At 43.8% G+C, this 22,630-nt stretch overlaps 1 protein-coding gene across 1 annotated transcript in view; it reads left to right on the top strand.

Moving 5' to 3' along the window:
* LOC147729452 (uncharacterized) overlaps positions 1–14,683 on the top strand; it is a 53,837-nt gene extending 39,154 nt beyond the window's left edge. Inside the window, exon 3 of the mRNA XM_086958431.1 lies at positions 13,849–14,683. Within this exon, the coding sequence (XP_086814557.1) occupies positions 13,849–14,306 (458 nt within the window). The 3' untranslated portion in view covers positions 14,307–14,683. The remainder of the gene's footprint in view (positions 1–13,848) is intronic.
* The last annotated feature ends 7,947 nt before the right edge of the window (positions 14,684–22,630 follow it).

A 22,630-nucleotide genomic window follows, 5' to 3' on the forward strand; every position in this document is an offset into this window, starting at 1 on the left:
GGACACTATCCCTGATAGACAGACTAAAGGATAACATGGGCTGAAATGTGGACAAAACTGAGTTGGACAGCACAATTATGGCACCGCCTAAATATGGTTTCAAATAATTTACCTCCTTACCCTTGACAAGAATCTTGTGTCAAGGTTGATGTGTCATGAACTTTTGTGGCTAACTTAGAGGTTGCCCACCAGGTTGACCCAGCCTTTTATATGCTGTGGCTGCCAGCCCAATCTTGTTTTAGCCAAGACAGAATTCTGATCCCATCAGGAGGTGTGATCTGTTTCCAAAGCCTGAAACAAAAGCCTAGAAGGCCTGGAAATGCCTCTGTTTTGCCTTTTTCTTAACGCTGGGAAAAGCCTTACGCTCGCATAGTTTGCGAAGTTTGCGCTACTTCACACTACGCGAATTGCATGTAGCACAGAGCAGACATGCGTAGTGTAGCGTAGTGCAGAGGGCATTTTTTGGTTGCTCATGGTCCTCAACGTCAAGTTGGCAACCAGGAGCAAGCAAAATGATATCCCAACAAGACTTTTTCCTGGTTCGTGATCAGCAACCTCAAGTTGCTTATCGCAAGCGTGGAAAAAAACCTCCCGGCGACATTATCAACACGGAGAGGACAGGCTTCTCATTGCAAGAAACTACCAGTCCGTGTTGAGAAAGCTGCTGCTCGAGTAAAAATCTACTTGAGCGGCAGTAAAAGACAGCTCGCACTGTGCAAGATGTCGTTTTCAATGATTGCACAGTGCGGACAAGCATCCGGCACTGTTCAATCATCGCGAACAGCGCACTACGCAGTTCGAGTAGTGCTACGACTAGCTCGTGTAGTGCAAACACTTACTTTTTCTTCCTTGTGTTTTACCCCTTCAGCTCTCTTTTGCCTTTCCTGTTCTTTTTCTGCCCTCTGTTTGGCCTTTCTGCTTGTTTTTCTTCCCTCCATTTTGACTTTTCTGCTTGTTTCTCTGCCCTCTGTTTGTGCCCCCTCTGCTTATTTCTTGCTCTATTTTCCCTTTACCACTCATTTCCCTGTTATCTGTTTTGTCTTCTTCTGCTAGTTTGCCAGCCCTCTGTTTTACCTTTTCTGCTAGTTTTACTGTTATCGGATTTGCCTTTCTGCTCATTTTTCTACCCACTTTTCCCCCGTCTTCTTCTCTGTTTTGCCTTTCCTGCTCACATTTCTTCCCTCTGTTTTGACCTCTTCTGTTCTGTTTGACTTTTCTGCTCTTTTCCTGCCCTCTGATTTACCTTTTTCTGCTTGTTTCACTGTTCTCCATTTTGCCTATTTCTGTATATTGTTCTACCCTCTATTTTCACATCTTCTGCTCTGTTTTGACTTTCCTGCTCACATTTCTGCTCTCTGTTTTGACCTATTTTGCTTTGTTTTACTGTTCTGCTTGTTTTTTTGCCCTCTGTTTTACATTTTTTGACATTTATTTTGCCCTCTGTTTGCCTTATTTGCTTGTTTTTCTGCCCCCTGTTTTGCTTTTTCTACTAATTTCTTCCCTCTTCCTACCATTTCCTCAAGGCATTTTGTGGGCAGGGCTGGGACAATGAAGACATTGCATGCCAGTGCCCAGAAACCCCCTGGCATGACAGTTCCATGTTCAGCAAATAATTATTGATTTGATTGACTGATCGGAGGAGTACACCCCCAGAAGGCTAGGCACAACTCCAGGGTGAGCTACCTGGTCTGCACAGCAGAGGAAGACTCCTGATATTTTTGAAAGTGGTAGAGTAGTGGGTTCTGGGTAGGAAAAGTAACACATACCCCTGTATGAAGTCACTTAAGGGCAAGTCAGCCCCTGGTGCTAGTAGCCCATTGGCCAATTGTGGCCCCACCCTATATCTAGCCTTTAAGGGCTACCCCTGGCACTAGTACCTCAGCAAAGGGCAGAAAAAAGAGTCCTGCATCTGCGACAACAACAGAAGCATATACCAGAGGCACACAAGTGGCAACCTTCCTAGAACTGCATAAAAGCTTCTCATCTTAAGTTAAAACATGGTTCCCCCGGCAGGCGGTGTCCCATTGAGAGCCAAAGGCTTCACTAGATTCCCCTGGACTAGTGGCACTAGTCCCCTAGTACCGCAGGTCAAAATAATGTACCAAAGCCAAAGAGACGCGAGCCAGCCGGCCCTCCAAAGGATTGGCCAGAAATAGATGATCCAGTGCATTGTGAGAATTGTAGTCCGGCCCTCCACAAAATTTCAAGCAGCTATTAAAATAACCTTCTGCTTATATCTGCCAAGGTTTAATGGTAGCTAATTTGGCAACCACCACTTTTACTTGACACTGCACGAACAGGAAACTCAGCAAAACCTTAATCCGATGTCAGCAGTGGCTTTGTTGTCAACATTTTTCTCCCCTTTCCCCACCAGCACCATGTAAGTGGTAAAACCAGCTCTCTTGTGGCTCCCATGTCAGTACGAAGGATAGCCAGGACAACTCTGTATCCGCAATCAATGAGCCAGGTGAAATTAAACTGAATGTTGTTCTGTGGTCTTGGGACCAGTATCCTCTTTACCCTCCTTGGGTTCCAAACAACTCAATCTGCAATTGACCGATTGTCACTAGTAGTTTTTACCACTGACCCCACTGATACAATTTCACAGTACTATTTTGCACTGATTTAATTTTCATCCAAAACCTATAACCCTGGTTACATGTATCTGATTGACTTTATTATGGTGTCTAAAACTTTAGAAATTGGTGTTGGATTTGTTTCGATTCATGCCAATTACTGATTGTTCATGTTGGCACTATGAAAAGCTTAACACATGTTCTTCTAGAAAAGCATGACTGCTCTTTGTCACTCTACCAGGACTGATTTCATGATTCAATATTCTGATGCAGAATTAAAAAAAAATGGTGCATCTCCGGCTCAACTCAGCAAAGCGTCAAAAACCTTTTGTCTCTGCTGCAACAACACAATTCGACTCAGATTCGAATTTACAAGGGGACGGACTGTGGAGCAATTTCCGAGTCAGAAAAACTGACGTAGGTGCCACAAAACTGCTGCAAGTCAGCCTGACGCAACAGCAGAAAAAGTCATGTAAGTTCGATTTGCAACACGCAACCCCATTCCGAATACCGTGCAACAGTGCACATTGCATGAAGTGGCAAAAGGCACCCAGAATCGACGCAATTCTCCAAAAAGACATTTTTGGACCACAAAGGACCTTATAATGGACCAGAAAGGCAAACTTAGTAGCATGGACCCTCTGGCAAAAACCAGTAGCAGAATGCCAGATGCACAGGTTCAGACTAGGTCAAAAAAGGAAGCAGAAGTCCAATTTCAGTTGTGAGGAAATTGAGATACTGGTGACGGAGGCCACTAACTACCAGCACCAGCCTTTTGTCAGTTCCAAGCTGTCACTTGTCAAAAAAGAGGCGATATGCAGCGAATCGCCCAAAAGATCAAAAGCGTAGGCCAGTGCAAAAGGACTTGTTATATTCCAAATAGGTACTCAATATAGGTACAGGTATCAGTGTAACCTTTCACCTATATCCTTCACTACATTACATTGATAACGGTTCTTAGGCACTGACCTTTTACCCAGATATGACACTGCATTCAGTGCCCAGGTTTTTCCCTGGTTCGATTCTCATACAATATGCATGAGGCTACTTGGAAGAACAACAGGACTAACAGTAAAATGTACATCTCCTGTATATTATCGGTGTATAAAGTTGAGGCCTGATGTCATCCTAAAGGCCGACACAGTAACACAGCAAGGTAGATCCCCTGAGGAGACCTGTGGGTATATATACATCATGTCTCACTAAGAAACACAAAGGAGACCATGACTCCTGGCTGACACACTGACCAGAGACCCTGAGGTTCCTACATGCAGATGCGACAGCTAGCAGTGGTTTAACATCTCTCACGGGTTGTTCAACTCAAGACAATGACAGGGCCCCATATTCTCTAACTATCAGGTAATGGGGTTGACCAGATCCTAGAATGATTCTTGCCATAACACCTACACAGATGCTAGGTACATTTAGTTCTAGCTAGGGAGACGGTGTAGCAGTACATAATTTTAGGTTGCACTTTTTATTATGTGTTTTATGTACACATATATATTCATGATTTCTGCAAGATGGTAGAACTGTACCATCTTTTTACTTTTGTATTATTGCTAATCATATATCTCTGCTACTATCTAATGGCTGTTGCAGCTCATCTATTATACACTAGAATAACAACTGTTCAATAAATAATTATTGAAACGCTCAGATTGTTTATTCTGTTTATCTCTGAGACAAAATAAGTGAGCACGAGTGACTGAGCGAAAAGTAGTATACTGTTTCTATGATCCTGGGGGATCAAGGTTGTCATGTTCTGAAGTTTTCAAGAACTAAACCCTCCCCGATAAGAGGAGACTCTAGCGGCACTGTGACATGGCTGATACAGACAGGCTAATAAATCCTGTGAGATATGGGGCAGATTCTGTATAGGTAATATAGGAACAACATGACATGGCGCCCAACATAGGTTGGGTACTTATTTAACAGTAGAATCTGAGTAGCTCAGTCAGGCTATTCTGAGAGACCCCTACTCACAAAACACCAGAGACGTCTAAAGTGGGTAGGCACTAACTCCGCCACAGATGAGTGGGCCAAATCCTATTTATTGACTGTTGGTTAATCAAGCTTGAAGGACACAGTGTTCCTAAAATTGTGCATTGAAAGGTTTATCTTAGTTCCCAATGAACAAAGTTCTTCTTTACAAAAATGACTGAGACAAGAGATAATATAATAGTAAATATACACATCCCATCAGGAGAAGAAGATGCAGACGCAATTCCGATTGCAGAAAAATCCGACAAACAGTCACCCTGAAACGGTTAAAAAATGGTTTATCAATTAGGGATGGCATAATACAAATCAGAGGTATTTTATTTGTGGGTTACTTCAATCAATCAATTATTATATTTGTAAAGTGCTCTACATACCCGTGAGGGTCTCAAGGCGCTGGGGGGGGGAGGGGGGTGGCTGCTACTGATCAAAGAGCCAGGGGCCTTATTTATGAAGGCCTTGCGCCGCCGGTGCGTCACTTTTAACATAGGAAAAAGTGACGCACCGGTGGCGCAAGGCCTTCATAAATAAGGCCCCAGGTCTTGAGGAGTGTTCTTAAAGCCAGTAGGTCCTGGGTTGTACGTGAGGGTTACTTTCCCAGCAGCAGATGCAAGAACTCAGACATCTACACAGAAGGAGATGCAACCATGGAATATTGTCCCCTTGAGGACATTGAGGATCAGCTTACGCACCAGGAACACTTAAACTGGTTTAAAGGCACCATATCCCACATAAGAGGAAGATTAGGCCCGCTCAGAGGAGAAGAGGCAACATGGCCGATATTAGCAGCCCACACACCACACCTTGACATTGAAACAATGCCATCAGGAGACTTACTCAAACAATACAAAGATTGTATTAAAATCTTCAGAAACATGACACAATTTTTCAAGAGAACATTTACTGTCCAACAGGCAATAGTTGCAACAAGTGGAACTCAGTCTCAGAGTACAGCAACTAAAATCACACCACAAACATTACACGTAGTGCTGGTCAAAATGTCCACAAAATGTGAGCAAATGCCATTGTGCATAGCTCAGAAAATAACTCAACTCGAGGCATTATCTAAAGACAGAAGCATTCCTACAATATGAACAAGAATATCCTCTACCAAATGAAATAATGCCTCTTGATCAGTATCAAAATATTATTTACACTGATGGATCGACTCAACAAGGCCATAGGGAGTAAGCAACAGAATAGCGCAGCATGTGCAATTGTTAAAGGTTGCACGCTGGATGGAAAGTTCAATCCAAGTTGCACAAACAGCCATTCTCTAGGAGAACGCACGGCACAGTTGACAGAATTAAAAGCCCTAATACTGGCACTAGTGAATACAGATTGAGATTTCCACACACTAATTATGTGTGATTCCTTTAGCTTTGTTCAGTCTAATGATGAATATTTGTAGTATTGGGTTCAAAACGGATTCAAAGACGCAAAAGGTGGCACAATGGAGCAGACAATGCTATGAGAACAGGAAGTGCAATTGAAATCCGAACTACCAAGGACTCATGTTATACAGTCATCAGCGTGATGACTTTCATATTGAAGGGAATTCATTGGCTGACGAAGCCGCAAAGGTGTCAGTACACACAGCTTCCGTAGCTGCAATCACTCATTCTAAAATAAAAATAGACAGTTAGATGATGGTGGCTGTCATTGCTTCACACAAGAACAGCAAATCACTCAAGCCCTCAAGTACTCCTACAAGTTAGATGCTAATAACATTCCATTTGCTCAGATTCCTGGAGTGGGGATAGAGAAATTCAAAACATGTATTGTAAGTTAGGTTTCATTCTAGCAGCACACAAAGGGATAGGTTCTGCACATGCAGGAGTTATGGCATCTATTTAATTGTTGAAACAACACTATTGGTAGCCTGGATTAACCCATCAGACTAAAGACTATGTCTTAAAAGGAGACATCTGTCTGCAGATGAAAGGTTCCACTGTAAAATGTCCAGCACAGACACCACTGTTAATATCTGACAAACCATTAGCATGTGTTTATTTGGACCACTGCAGCCCCTTGAAAAGAGACGGGGCTTACAAGTATATCAAGATTGCAGTGGATTCCTGCTCGAGGGTATGGCCCCAGCGCTCAGCTAACGTGCAAACAGTTGTAAAAGATCTGCGAGTCTTCATAGGGACATATGCAACTGCCATATTACATTTTGACCGGGCCCCTGCTTTTAGCTCTCTGACTTACAAGGAGGCCATGCGAAGATTGGTTGTAGCATTGCGTTACTCATCTCTGTACCATCCTGAGGGATATTTGGTTGTGGAGAGAAAAGAACGGACTTAAAGCAAGCTTTAACACCTTGAGTAACAGGCACGGGTGAAAGTTGGGTAAAGCATTAGTTAGGAGTCCAGAGAGCTTTGAACAATATGCCAAGAAGTTCTCTGGGGGTAGGGGGTCACTCCTTTTGAGGTCCTATTTGGGATGAGATTGTGCGTACCTGATCTTGATTGTAAAGGTGCAGTGGCGGATGTAAAACCACTTGATATCCATGACAGTTACGCTGTTTTATACGATCTACATGAATCTAAGACACAACAAAGTAATGTCCACCTGAAGCAGACCCCCACTGGGGAAGTCAAATCAGTCACGGCAAGCCCTGTCTGGATCACCAAGGTTGGGGTTCTGGTCAGAGAGAAAATAGCGGACAAGAAAGAATTTGGACCATTCTGCAGAAAGCATGTACCAGTCGTAGACATTGAAGGAATTTTTTTTTACTCCTACCGCCTCTTACTGGAAAAATAGAGAAAATATTTGTCTCAATCGAATAATCAAACCACACTATGTGGCCGATATTAACGAGTAGGACACGTGGACTCCAAAGTAGCAGACACCCTCCTCTCGCTCCAATTAAAGCAGTTCAAAAGGAAAGACACATCATGTTCGAAGAGTTCCCTGTACGGAATGATGGACAACAATGCTGTGGAACTTATTCCTCTTGAACCTGAAGTTCAACTTCAAAATCAAACTCAAACTTACAGACAAACATCTGTGAGACCAAATACTGATGTCTACGTCAGCATGCCTCAACAAGAGCAAAGTATGATTTCAACAAATCCTCATGCAATCCCAACAATGATCGAACTGCTTCTGGCTATTTCATAAACTTTGATACATTTTCTTTGGATCCAATTGAACCTGAAACAAGGCCAGCCCAAAAATCACACAAGTAGCAAGTTAAAGACTTCCTGAACTTTCTCAGAAGAACTTACCTGGTATAACCGTGTGTAGAACTATGGATAATTACCAGGGTGCGTTTCTTTCTTTTCTGGTTAGGCTTAGTGATGGTTTTTTGACATGCTTATTAGTGGACAATACATTCAGCAAAGCTCTGCTGCCCAAAAGGTTAACTTGATTTTAAAACCACATGAATCATTTCATCTAGAACAAAGAGACTTGTCAACCGCGAATATTACAGCAGTTCCTATACTGGAAGGTATACTGTGGGACAAGGTTGATTTTGACATATTCGGTTTGACCGAGCTTCTAAAAATTCCACATGTATTTAAAATATCATTAAGTGATATCATTACCTCAAGTACATTTCCCGATGATTGGGATATTGAAACTGTGAATAATGTTGTCGGATTAGAAAAATCTGCTGCATTTTTCAATAGTGAAACATTAGAAGGCACATCAGAACATGAATCTATGTACTGTTATCGACATTACGGTCCTCCTTTTTTGCACACGTCTGCTAATCCTAGAAATTAGTTCACATACCACCAGTAGGAACATAGTCCAACACCGCCAAAAGGCAGTTCAAAAATGTTTGCACAAAAGTTTCCTTATTTTTCAGGATTTACTATGTCTTATTCAGGCTCATATTATTATACGGTTGCACCAACAGCAGCACAGAAAGATAAGTTGACAAACACCGTACAAGTTTACTCTGTTTCCTTTATCGCGCAGTTGTCTGAACAAGGTTTTGACTTATTGAAAGGGTGTCTTTTGGGGTCTGAAATTATAATAAGGGTATTTTCTGGGGTCAAAAAATTAAATTAGTGTGTCTTTTGGGGGCAACAAATGAAATAGGGTGTATTTTGGGGTCAATAAATAAAATTACAGTGTCCTCTGGTGGCAAAAAATTAACTAGGGTGTCTTCGGGCCTCAAATGTGACATTTAAGGTGGTTTTGGGGGTCTGGGATGAGTCTCAGTGATCAGGGGTTGTTACGTGTTACAAATGTTCTTTTTTGGGTTGTACTCACTGTAGTGGGAACTGTAATTTACAATGCTACCCTATCCAGCTCTTTCTCCACTGTTGCAATATGAGACCTATTGGTATGCATTGTATTGGAATGCAATGTAATGTATGCATTCAAAGCAAAGATATTCCTTTGGTATGCCACTGATCTGCCTGCTGCACATGGCTGCACAGCATCAGGCATTTAGAAATGATGTAGGGGCACTGGACAGCTGGGAGGTGGGCAAAGCCTGAAAAGACACTGGAGAGGGAATGGATGTGGGGGTATGTGTGAGCGGTGTTTGACATCACATTACAAATGCCTGGTCCTACATATTCTGTGCACCTGCTCCTCTGAGACTGCTTCAAGAGACAGGAAGCAGCCAGGCTCCCTCACCTAAGTCACTCACTAGGCTGCAATGTGGGGCTGTGATTGCTTATGTGCACCTGGACAATGCGTTCAGACAAGGGATTACAAGGTGGTCATGTTCTCCATGCATGCTATAATGCTGCCTGCATTGCAATCAGGGAGTGCAGATGACTTTTCCGGGAGGACTGGAAGGGCCAAAGAAGCAGTCATGGTGCACTTTAGTGGGCATACCACTGAGCCCTGGGCCTACTTGGGAGTAGAGCAGCCCCAATCACCCTCCCACTCAGAAAGGAAACATCGAATGAGTGCCCGAAAAGTGACCTTGATGGTATTTGTTTCACCTTCTTGTACTGCTCAAAATCATTGGCCCAATGCTGCAGCACCATAGTGGATTATCTGCCACTGGGGGTCCCTCACGGTGCTACCCCTGCACCCTACTATACGCTGGGAATCACCCGCTACACATCACACTGTAGTGTAGTTCCTATATCCCTGATAGGCTCTACGCATTGGAATAGTATACACTATAGATTTGACATAGGACTGAGGTCAGTATATCTCTATCGAGTACAATAAACTTAAATACTTGTGTGTGCCAGCTAACTTAGAGGTCACTAGAAACATTCTCGAGTGAACAAAGAGGGATTTGTTTCTCAAAACTGCATAAACATGACAACTTTGTTTCCCTTAGAGTCAGAACAATATCTTCAGAGTCGTGGAAACAATTGAGAACCATTTCACTCACTCAATCGTGCATGCTTCGTTTCTACAGAGTTGCACAGAAATAGAGAGACAGGCGTTTCAATAAAAAGGGTTTATTGAACAGTCTTCTTTCTCATGCAAGAGATATGAATTGCTACAATCGTAAGGCAATGCGAAGTATAATGCGTACAGCGTAAACAGTAATATGAAATAATACTGTAATAGCATGGTCTGTTGCTATGTCAAACTTGAAAATACATACATAAATAACACAGGCTAAAATACTCAACTGGTGCTTCTAAAGTAATTAAACGTTGGGCGCAAAATCCGTTCTGCTCACAGATTTTGCAGATTTTTGGCAATTCTCGCGAAATTGATGAAAAATTCGCAAAACCGCTCGCGATCGGATTTTGGGCAGTTGAGTAGAGGTATCGCACTAACCGGTGGTGTCTTCTTGGAGAAATATGAAGGGCAGGGTTCATTCTGACACGATGCTTCTGTCACAAAAATTAAACCTCAACAGGAAGCACTTACAGATTTAATTAAAGCAGTTGCCCGAGTTGAAGCTCAAGTTCAGTAACGCATTCATCAGCCCAAAAACAACCGTGAGCTTTGTCGATGCTAGGCAGGTGTGCTTTCTCCCCATATCTACCGTCGAAAATTAGCTGTGATGCTGGATACAGGCCTTTGCATTCTTCACTTTCACAAGCGCAATCCCCTTGCAGTTCCTGTGACCAGGAGCTTCTTTCTCCTCATCTGCTGCTCTGATTGGTCTCCGACCTTTTATACGCACAAGAGGCATGTGAACTCGCATAGAAGCCCTGCACATTTGGCCCCGCCCACACACTACCGGTGTGCATCGTCTTCCCGCCATTTACACACTATGATGGACAGCTCATTCAAGGGACCCCTGCGCCCTTCGGCGCCATGGCATAGTAACACACACATGGTCACTAGAGACAACTCTTCTTGCACTTTACGCAGCTGTAGATTGGAAAAGCACTGCACATTTAGCCAACAAGTTAGCTCTTACTGATTAGCCAGTAGAAAGTACTCCAGTTGAGTAGAGGTATCGCACAAAACGGTGGCGTCTTCTTTGATAAATATAAAGGGCAGGGTTCATTCTGGCACGATGCTCCTGTCACAAAAATTAAACCTCGACAAGAAGCACTTACAGATGTAAATAAAGCAGGTGCCCAAGCTGAAGCTTAAGTTCAGTAACTCATTCATCAGCCCAAAAACAATTGTGAGATTTTTAGAGGCTGGGCAGATGTGCTTTCTCCCCATATCTACTGTCGAAATGTAGCTGTGATGCTGGATAGAGGCCTTTGAATCCTTTACTTTCACGAGCGCAATCCCTTTGCAGTTCCTGTGACCAGGAGCTTCTTTCTCCTCATCTGCTCCTCTGATCTGTCTCCGACCTTTTATACACACTAGAGGCAAGTGAATTCGCATGGAAACCCTGCCTGCTTGGCCCGCCCACACACTAGCATTGTGCACCGTCTCCCCGTCATTTACCCACTAGGATGGACAGCTCACTCAAGGGACCCCTGCTCCCTTCGGTGCAATGGCATAGTAACACACACATGGTCACTGGAGACAACTCTTTCTGGCACGTTACATAGCTGTAGTGTAGAAAAAGCACTATACATTTACCCAACGAGGTAGCACTTACTGATTAGCCAGTAGACAGTGGGAAACAGTCTATTTGTGCAAATCCGCGAGTTCGCAAATTTTTTCGCGGACCGTAAATCTGCAAAATGTGCCCATACTTAAAAATATTCAAACCCCTGTGTACCTAACCGAAGTCTAGTATGAGGGAAGAAGTAGGTGCTGTTTTTAGCTACAGTCTAGTTTAGTTTAGTTTTGCCAAGAATTGCTAAAAGTTTCTCTAGGTTCTAATCTGCTCCATACCTTAAAATGAGAGAGGTTGGTATCTCTTTCCCGGGACTTGATCTCTAAAACACCCCCCGGGAAATCAGAAACACTGGAGCTGGATTCTCTGCAAGGAGGATGCCAGTGTCTGGTCAGTGCATCAGTTGGGGAGATGACTTCCTTCTGGACTTGCTGTGGTAAGCCCCATTGTGCAAGTAGGTAGCCGAACAGCACCATGCCTTGCCATAGCAAGTGAAGGTATATTTATACCTTGCAGATGTTTAGGAATGCCAGTATTGACTTAGAAGTCGGGCATATGAACGTCATGAATGATCCCCTAAGGAATAGATGTTCCAGCATAATAAATGAGTTCTTGGAGAAATCAATATTCAAGCAAGGGGAAGTCCTAAAGGCTTAAGAGTCTGGTTTTCCAGGAACCCGTTGTGACGTAGATGAATGGATGTAAGTAGCCATGCCTGTATTTGGTTAGCATGGACAATGCCTAAAGAAGGACTGGATTTTTATGCCTATATAAGGGCAATGTGAAATGTACCTACATAAGGGCGGGAATCAGGAAATTCATAAGGAATCTACATTGATACACAACAATACCTTTCACTGAATTGGACATCAACAAAGTGGTATTATCTGAGTCACTCTCTCAAAGTCTGTGACTCAGCCAGCATGATCCTCTGCTAGGTGGTCTTCCACAAGCCTGGGTACAGCATTCACTGCCAAGACAGCTGGGTAATCACATGAGGAAGGTGATGCAACACGCATCCCTTAGTCATGTGGTTTTAGTGTTTGTGCAACATAAGTTTGCGTCATCTCAGGGTCTACACCCTCCACAGCGTATGGCCAGTGACCCATCTTCTAGCATCTGATGCAGATAGGCGCTGGCCACCATTGGCAAAATCCTTTGTGCAGCCCAGTGTACTGTCGGGGCACGGTTTGCAATGTCTACAATCCCACGTAGTTTCTCAGGGAGATATGTAACATTCACAGCAACAAAGGGGACAAGGGTGTCTTCTCACAAAAGTCTGCAACCTGCCTCCATGCGACCTGGTTGACTATACCACCAGGTCAGGGTAATGACCAATGCTTCAATGCCTAATAACACAGACCAGCAACTACACTGCACCTTCGCATCCCAGTTTGGCTAATAAATGCCGGGCCACCATTGCCACCCTCAGCCAGGTACTCATTGGTGCTTTTGTGGGTTTGTATGCCATTGTGTAGCAGGAGTGCCCAATGATAAGTGATGCACACTGGTATTGCTCCGCAAAGCGCATGTACTCAGTATTGTAGCTTAGATTTTCTTCTTTCCCTGGTCATCATGGCTGTTGGGGGGCTCGGGAAGTGTTGATCAGTGATGGACTGGAGCCTGGCTAATCCATTCTGCATGACAAACAATGTTAGTCACCTAGTTATCACCTAGTTATCATTGTAGGTTGACTCATATGCTTGTTTTCACTGTTGATGCCATAAAAAATAGGGCTGACTAATTTGATTGCCTTTGCCACTAATGTGCCTAAAGCTTTTACAGCAGTGATTCTGGCAGTCATCATTGCGGACAACTGCAAATCTCGCCTTGTCACAACGTATTGTATTGTAAAAACATCACTAACAGTGCGTTCTTTGTGGGCAAAAGGCCGGCACAAAGCAAACTTCCACTAACTCATGCTAGTGGTAGTTTGAGTGAGGACTTGTACAAATAGGCCATAATGTCTCCAAAATGTGCATGGAAACATATCTTTATTTTGGCAGTATGCTGTGCTTAAAAGGAGGCCAACACACTGATATCACACACTATTTTAGAATTGCCATTGCAGTGTTGCCAGACATTGCATCTACTACTAAGAGCAACATTTCCAATGCAGTGTATGTCCACAGGTCAGTATCAATGAATACCAATGACCAGCACCACGACTGTACCAATAAGGGGTGCAATGTCCACTCAAGTGAGTATGAGTCTTGAGCATCAGTCTGCATCAGGACATAGACTTCTTGACTGTGAAACTGAGATCAGCTATGATATCCCACGTGTGATGCATCTGCTTTAACCTCACTACAATTGAACATGCAAAGACAACTAACACATTTCTACCTTATTTTTCAGTGGATGGAACTTCCACAACACAATCGCAGACTGGCACCACTCAGGTGGGTACTTCAACTGATACCCAACAACCAATAAAAGAATCTGCCACAACAAATACAAGCCCGGAGATTACAACCGTTATAGCTCAAAAACATGAAATCCTCCGAGAGGTTTATGTGGCTATGGTGAGTGTGAATGGCCTCCTGCAAGGAACACTCGAAGTCCTGACTCCTGATTTGAACCAAACACCAGGACGTGCACAATCTCTGACTGACATATTCAACAGTCAGAATGATGTAAAAACGTCTCAACAAAGTGGCTCCAATGATGCTCTTCAGCACCTTCAAAAAATTGATGACAATTTGACATACATAAAGCAACATCAAGACATGTACATGGCAACTATGATTGGCCTTGAGGGGGAATTGCTGACTGTTGTTGAAAATCTGCAAGCAATGTTGAATTCACTAAACTAGTAGAAAAGTCCATGTACCCCGAATACATGTTCCCTTACGCCTCTTCTGACACTGCTGGTGGAAGCAGTGAGACAACATACCCTGCAACTACAGAGACAAAGAATGCCTAATCTGACCGCTCTGAGGAGGAGGACGAGTCAGCAACACAGTTCACTAGGAAGACTGGTCACTATATTGACCCAAAGTCACAAGTGTTGTATAACAACAGATTCAACTTTCCTTCGATGAGTAAAATGTCCTACAGACACTATCATTTAAAAAACAGTAACACCTGTGCCATACATTTTCTTTCCCCACTCACTGAAGTAGAATACATTGTGATGACAACAATGTATTAATCACAGCATAAAATACAAATAAAATATCTTTGTTTCAACATTCACAAACATGTCAACTTGAGTGCTGCTTCTCTACTTGTGTGTCAAGAAAATGTGACCTTGTTTCGTGTTGGCTCCATTCCTCAATTTCACTGGGTATTATGTTTGTTGTAAAATGTGGACTCACTTGAAAGAGTGTGTAAGTACTTGATCATTGTCTGTTCAGTATGACAATGTATGTGTGAAATATGTGTTGTCATATGGAGATTTAAGGGGCAGTCTTACTTGAAAGTGTTGCAGCGCCGCACAACAAGCCTTTTGTCCTTTCCACACTGTGTTACTTTCTGAGCACAGGAATGCCACATAGATCCAATGGGATGCGGCATTCCTGTGGTTTCCCAAGTACTGGCACTGAAACAGCTGCCATGCGCCTGTGCATGCTCCCTTGCACCATGGGGCAAGGATGCCTGCGTCATGGGGGATGTATTTGTTGTGAATGAAGGGGCAGCTTCCGGCACAAGAATGGTCTCAGCAGGCTTTTTCCAAACTCAATGCATGCTGTGGACTGCAGCAAGCATTGAACGTTTTAAAACATTGGAGACATTAAAAGCTTGCTTCTCATTGCACCTCTCTATGCCACCTCTAGTGAGCATAGTATACTGAAGCATTATCAGGTTTACGAATCCACGTAAACCTGGAAATGTGTCTGGTTCCATGGGTGTTAGGTGTCAACACCCACAGCAACACACATAGAACGCCCCTTTCACAAATAAAGCTGTGTCTCAAGTGGCTATAGTTACAAGGACATGAAAGGCCAGGAAGAGTGGCTATTCACGTCATTGTAAATATGAAAAGCGCTGCCAGTGTGTCACAAAAAGTGACGTACTGGATGCACAAGGGGATTATTAATCTGTACATAAATAATTAATGTAGTGCATTTGTAGTGTATTTTGTAAAGCGCACAGCTGCCCCACCGGGGTGTCCCGGTGCTGTATAACGCTGTGGAACCCTTCCTGGCTCTCCCTGTGAGATGCCCCTCCTGGGCACCCCCAAGGTGAAGCCAGGCATCCCAGTGTTGTAGGAGCCGTTGTGGAGATGTTGGATGTTGTTTAAAAGTGTGTCATTGATCAAGTATTCCTAGTATGATACATCAGACATTGAGGCTTGGATGACAAATAACAGTCCGATAACTAAACTTGTTCACACTTAAAATGTCAAAATCATGAAGTGACATATGACAATGATGGCCACCGAGCATGGACAGTGTGTGCTTGGTTGCTCTCTGTGTTATCACATTGACTCTATGCGAAAACGCATTGCAACCCATGTACTTCCCCAGACCACCTGAGTCTGACCTTGCACCCACACTGGAACCCAGAAACACCATCCTGTTCAATGATTGGGCACAACACCACTACCCACATGTAGTGAGGAATGTGGTAAGCATGCCTTCCTCTCCAAACATCATCCATCGGATGCTGCAGTCTGTACATGGCTTCTGCTACTCCAGTCTAAGTGGCAATGGGCACTCCATTTTGCATTCTGGATTGTCCACGCGGTGGCGCTGCTTTTGACACGAGGCCGGTTGCCGAGGTCCGAGGTCTGTTGGCGTGCTTTGGCGGTGGCGGCACAGGCGGCGGGGTCGGGACCTCTCTGCGGGCGGAGGCATCACGCCGGCGCTGATACCACCTGAGCGCCGAGGTCTACGGGCACTGCTGGATACACGGTGAGCTGACGCCTGTCCAAACGCGGCAATCTCTTACTTAGCACGGCAGAGCTGTAAATTTAACTTAACCGCGGCCGGAGCCGCGAGACGCTCTCCAGCTCCCTTCAATGCCCTTCCAAAACGCGGCTGGGGCCGGGGAGTGCTAATTTGCTTGGCAGCAGAACGCCGGGGTCGCACCCCCTCCTACAAAGGCCCACCGAACGTGGCTGGAGCTGCAAAAACCCCTGCTAAACCCCTGCTAAACCCCTGCAAAACCTTCTGTCCAGTGTGGAGGGATCAGCTTGTCATTTCTTCAGCGCGGTGGCGGTTGTCAACGCCACTGCGACGCCACCACAGCGCGGCTGGAGCCGCGGATTAAGCTGCTGGCGTGGTTTAGGCAACAAACACTGATTGTAAGGCCACAATTACGAGGCAGTGAGAATCCTGCTTGGGGGCTTGGGGGAGTTGTTGTGCCCTCACCTTGTTGCTGAGAGCTCCGCCGCAGTTGGTCACTTTTCCCGATGGACAAACGCTGCACAGCGGAAGGAAGTAAGACAGCGCCGGGGGACTTCATTGCCCAGCTGCCTTAGCGGCCGGAAGCCAGGAGGCGCATAAAGATCAGCGCTTCCCCCCGCGTCGCGGGAGCGGGCCGAGAGAAGCCCGGGAGAAGGGCGGGGCCGTCTGTGGCTGTCCGAGGCAGGGCAGGGCCACACTCGCTGGACTAATCTCTATGTGTATGGACCACCGGGACTACACCACGGTATAGCGAGACTCCATGATATAGAAGATTTTGCTTTTAGTACATACTTATTTTATATGTGGACAGTTCATGTGGAAATATCGGCTGTGTATAATTCCATTTTATTATATAGATATCATCTAAAAAAAAAAAAAATACTTATTAGCATGTCTAAAAATAGGGCTCCCCAGGCTCCTGCAACAGTAACTATGGACAACTATCTCGTAAAAATTGTTAGTAAAATAAATAACGAAAGGAGGATGTCCTTGGGTCTCAACAATTCTCCGCCACCCTCATCCCCATGTACAAACATTGATATCACTGATGGGGAGGTGTTTAATCATCCGATTATTCTGGATTTATCTCTGGATGGTTCGGTGATGCAACAACAAGATATCCCCCTAAACAAACATGTTGCTTTGCAAGAGATCAGCATCCTGCAACCTACCACCCCAGTTACCCCTACTATCCCTGTTGTTAGAGCAGTCAGGGCATATAGAAAAGTTCTACCTAAGCGGGGGGTTCCCGGATATCCCGTAAAAAGGCAGTAGTCCCCTCAAGCGACCCTATTAAAATAGGTGTAGATAGGGACAGTGAGGATAGTGTGCTATTAGATACTACCCAGTTTAAAATAGATGGGATTATTAAACCCTTGGTAGATAAACTTAATATAATGGCCTTAGAGGTCAAGAGACTGGGAGACCTTGTAACCAAGTTGTCGTGTCCTGGCACAGCATTGCCGTTCGCCCAGGTAGCTGCCTCTAATCCCACGACCGGGCAAGGTAGCAGCGGCAGCACGGTGACCTTACAAGCCACCGGTCCTAATTTTGTAGCTTGGACAGAGAGGGTTTTACCTCTCAGAGAGGGCCCGCTTATTGACCCAAAGCAAGCAGTAGGCCCCTTTACCCATGGGACTGCAATTGAGGCAAACAAGGGTAAGGAGAGAGAGGAGGGTTGGACTGAGGTAAGACGTAAGCGCTTTATTAACTTACCACCAGAATGCGCACCCTATGTGGTTGTATTAACCAATGTACCAGAGGTAGTAAATGATACCGTTCTAGAATCACATGAATCCCTAAAAAATAAGACGGTGTCTTGGTTAAACAGGCAGTGTGGTTTTCCTACTGAATATTCTGACCAAATTCTAACTACCAGGAGGGTCAATTGGATTGGAAGTTCAAGGAAGAGCAGTAAAGGTGACTGTGTTATAGTTCATTTTAAGCACCCTCAACATGCAGCCACTGTTCTCCTAAGGGCGGCCTCTCTGCCTGTGTCTGACCATAAAGTGGGTGTACGCTCTCTCGCATTCTTTTATTGTCACCATAATACCTCCTCTCAGGCCAGTACTAGTATTAGGAATGGTTTATTCCCACAGGCTTATGGGCCTGCACTTGTGACACCAATGTACAATCGATTTCATGCACTCAGTTCACTAGATTGTAATGATTGACTCCCTGTGCCTTATTTGTCGTTTGCCCAGGGAGAATATGATAACGGGGAAGAACTAGGAAAAAGCGATAACTCTGTTCCTATTTACCCAGAGTCAGTAATCTGCCTAGGGCACGAGGCTGAAGACTGCACAAGCGTAATCCAGGACAACAGGGGTGTCAGTAACACTGTTGAAGTCTGTGGCTTGGCTGATCGTAAGAGAAGGGAGATCAACCACGGTGGTCACAGCTTGAGGGGAATTACACTTGCTAGTTTGAATGTGGCAGGGATTAGGTCAATGGAGAGGGATCCAGCTTGGATTGATTTTATTAACAATTATGATATCCTGTGCCTCCAGGAAACATGGAGCAGGGAAGAGATTACTTATGATGGCTTTGAGTCCTACAACCTACCTGCCTATGGTTCAGGCCCAGGGCGAACTAAAGGGGGTCTTGTGGTTTTAATATCTATTTCACGCCCTATCGTGGTGAAAAAACATCTGCAAATGGGTGTTCATGGGCAGATCCTTTGGCTTGTCGAGACTGGTGCTCGAAACATTATATTGATCAACTATTATAATAATATTTTTGACAATACCAGGTCCAAAGTGGTCCTCAATTTAGCTGTTGCCCTTGAAAATTTATGCTCAGAATCTAAGGTTGTTTTCGACTTCATTTGGGTTGGTGACTTCAATATTAAGTTATGTGAACATTCAACATTGGGGATTTGCGGGGTTACAACTAACGATGGCTGGGATGCTCCGCATTTTAGCCATGGCAGCTACGGAGATGAACTGCACAAATTAATGAGTTGTTATAATTTGGAAATTCTTGAACCCTGTAAAGATGAACATGGTCTAACTGTCCCTACATTTAAGAGCGGTCTAGGTGGCTCGGTCATTGATCATGTGATTATATCCTCCAATGTATTTTCTTGTTGTGCCACCCCTAATATAGTTGTCTGTAATACCAGTGATCATAATTGTATTACAATAGAAACTTCTTTCTGGGCAGATAAGCCAGTTATAGTGGGACCTACTGTTTCTAATTTGGAACCAGGGGATTTATCTAGCTGTATTATTAAGGGGAGCTTTGCAGAAATTGACTCAATTTTAGCAAATGTTAATGACCATGAGAAGGTACTGCTGTGTTTTAATAGTATTAACTTAGCTATTAGTAGGAAATTTACCGGGAAAGCCAAAACTCTATCGAGGAAGAATCCAGGATGGTTTAGCCATCACTGTACAGTCTCTTTAACTTCCTTGAAGTCGGCATTATCGGTTAAACCTAGGGATCCTGTTTTAGTTGCTAAATCAAGACTGGAATATAAATGCACCCTTACTGAGAGGAAGAGGGAACTCCAATTGCAGGCATGGGATTCACTAAATTTAGCTGCTGAAACATCGAATACCACCCTGTTCTGGGCAACAATTAATTCCCCATTTCTTAAAGCGGACGATATCCCATAACTAACCTCCACCGTGTCTAGTGAGGGGTGGATAACTCACTTTTCCAACATCTTTGATAGAAATAGAACAGTGGCGGTGGAGCCCAAGGGGTGGGATGTGGTGCCTCTTGACATCACTCCCAAGGAAGTAGAATATTGCATTACACTTAGTAAAGGAGGCAAGGCGCAGGGCCCCGACGGGGTACCCATCGATGTCTATAAGACTGAACCCAAATTATGGGGACCCCTGTTAGCATCTGTTTTTAATGCTGCTGTCTGTAGTAATGTACCTGTTACCTGGGGACAATCAATTATTGTACCCATTTATAAAAAAGGCAGCAGGTCAGAGGCCTAAAACTATCACCCTATATCCCTCCTTGACTCGTCGGTCAAAATTATGAGCCGGGTCATGTTAGTAAGATTGGAGGAATGGGCTGAGCAGGAGGGTATTCTGGCTAATAGCCAATATGGCTTCAGAAGGGGTAGGGGTACTCTCGATCAGTGCATCAATTTGGATCTGCTGATTGGGAAGTACACCGAGGCCAAACAGGGCTCCCTATACCTCTGCTTTGCAGATCTAAGCAGCGCTTTCGATCTAGTGGACCATCCCACCCTGTGGACCACCCTGCTCAATCTAGGTGCCCCAGAGGGTATAGTATTCTTTTTGGCTAGATTATATGACAACCTACAGACTTGCGTTCGTTTTGGTAAAGGGGGGAATGTACCCCGAACTTTGAGGTCCAGCGGGGAATTAGCAGGGCTGCGTCCTGGCCCCACTTCTTTTCATTTTATTTATTAACGAGATTGATAAAGTTTTAAAGAAGGTTGGGGCTGATGCCCCTCAGATCCACGGCGACCCTATCCCAGTGTTATTATATGCTGATGACGCTGTTTTACTATCAAGAACGCCGATAGGATTACAGCGCCTAATGGATAGTTTCTCAGCCTTTATTAAAGAAAGGAAACTGGTGATTAACAAAGGGAAAACTGTAACAATGACCTGTGGGAAAAAAAGGAAGTGTCCAAATGCCTTTTTTATTGATAAGGAAAAAGTCCAACATGTGGACAAATTTTGTTATCTGAGAATTACCTTTGCAAATGACAGGAAATGGTCCAGTGAATTCACCAATATCCGGAATAAAATGGCCAAGAATGCTTATGGTGTTTTTAGATTTGCCTCGAAAGTGGGGGAGAGGCGCACCTTAGACATGCTTAAAATTTATCAGGCAAGGTGTGTGTCTATTGCATTATATGGTGCAGGCATATGGGACTATAGCCGGCATGATAGCTTGCAAATTGAAGAAAATTATTTTTTAAAAAAGCTTCTATGCCTATCTGTCTCAACCTCCAATGAATTGATCCATCAAGAGCTTAATATCCACTTTTTAAGCGATTTGTTATCCTTCAGGCCTTTGATGGTCTGGCGCTCCATCTGGCTTAAGGAAGAGAAGGCCTTTAACAGATCTGTCATTGAGGATTGCCTTTTAATGGACACATTTTTGGCGATCCCATGGATCAAATATGTTGTTGTCTGTTTTTTGGAAATCTATGGTGTTAATATTGTTAACGACCCATCTGCAGTATCCAATAATACTAAGTCTGATATGAAAAATACCTTTCTTGGATTTGAAGATTGAAAGCGTAAACTAGTCTCTGGATCATTATCTACTGTACTGTTTTATAATTCATTTGTTACAGGAGAAATGTTTCCATTATATCTTCTGATGGTAACTAGACAGTCACACAAGTTTGTACTTACAAGGTTGCGGTTCGGGATGGCACATTATTTAGTGGCCCATCCCCAGATTAAGAAACATCCGACAGGACCATGCATGTGTGACTCTATATCTACCCAAAGCACTCAGCACTTCTTTTGTTCTGTGAACTGTACAGGGAACAGCGTACTATGTTTTTGAAACCTATGCTTAACAAATATGGTGTGCGTACAGTTAAGGAAGCCATGGGCCTTATTTTAAATTTACAATCAGCAGATATTTGTTTTTATACTGCAACGTTTTTAAACAAATGCATTTATTCCAGGAAAAATATGACTTTTTAATGTATTACATTTATGGATTTTTTTAAACTCTGTATTTTATCTTTTTCAATCATGATGTATTCACTGTTTTATCTGTGCTTTCATGGTCATTCATTTGTATTGAATAAAGCTTCATGAACTGAACTGAGGGAGGGGCTGCCTGACACTGTCATGGCTTTTGATATGTCCATGCATGTCTCCACACAGTACAACATTCACAATGTGGTCCATCCTGGTCTTTAAACTTTGATAACATTCAATAAGTTGAGACTGCAGCTGCATGTATTGTTCATTCTGTATTTGCCCGCACACAGAGTCAAGCTTTGATCTTTGCGCATCACCAACATCACAATCAATGATGAATGATACTGGTAGCGTTGGGGTCGTCAAATGTGTCTACCTCCCTCTGTGTATATGGCAGTGGTCCACCTAAGAAACATGAACAGATGTAGAATCATGTTAGAATTCCGGACAATTGTACATTCTATGCAAAAAAAAGTTAGCGTGACACATGCAGGAAATTACCAGATCGTGTAACTCCTTTCACATTAAGTACAGCAATTTTGTGCCACCTACAACTGGACATTGTAAATTCCACATCCAGTTCACTGAGTGTGAACGAAATATGTGTAGCATTCCTGTGAGTTTCCA

This window comes from Lissotriton vulgaris, chromosome 2_1, assembly GCF_964263255.1.
Source record: "Lissotriton vulgaris chromosome 2_1, aLisVul1.2, whole genome shotgun sequence".
Classification (NCBI taxonomy): Eukaryota; Metazoa; Chordata; class Amphibia; order Caudata; family Salamandridae; genus Lissotriton; species Lissotriton vulgaris.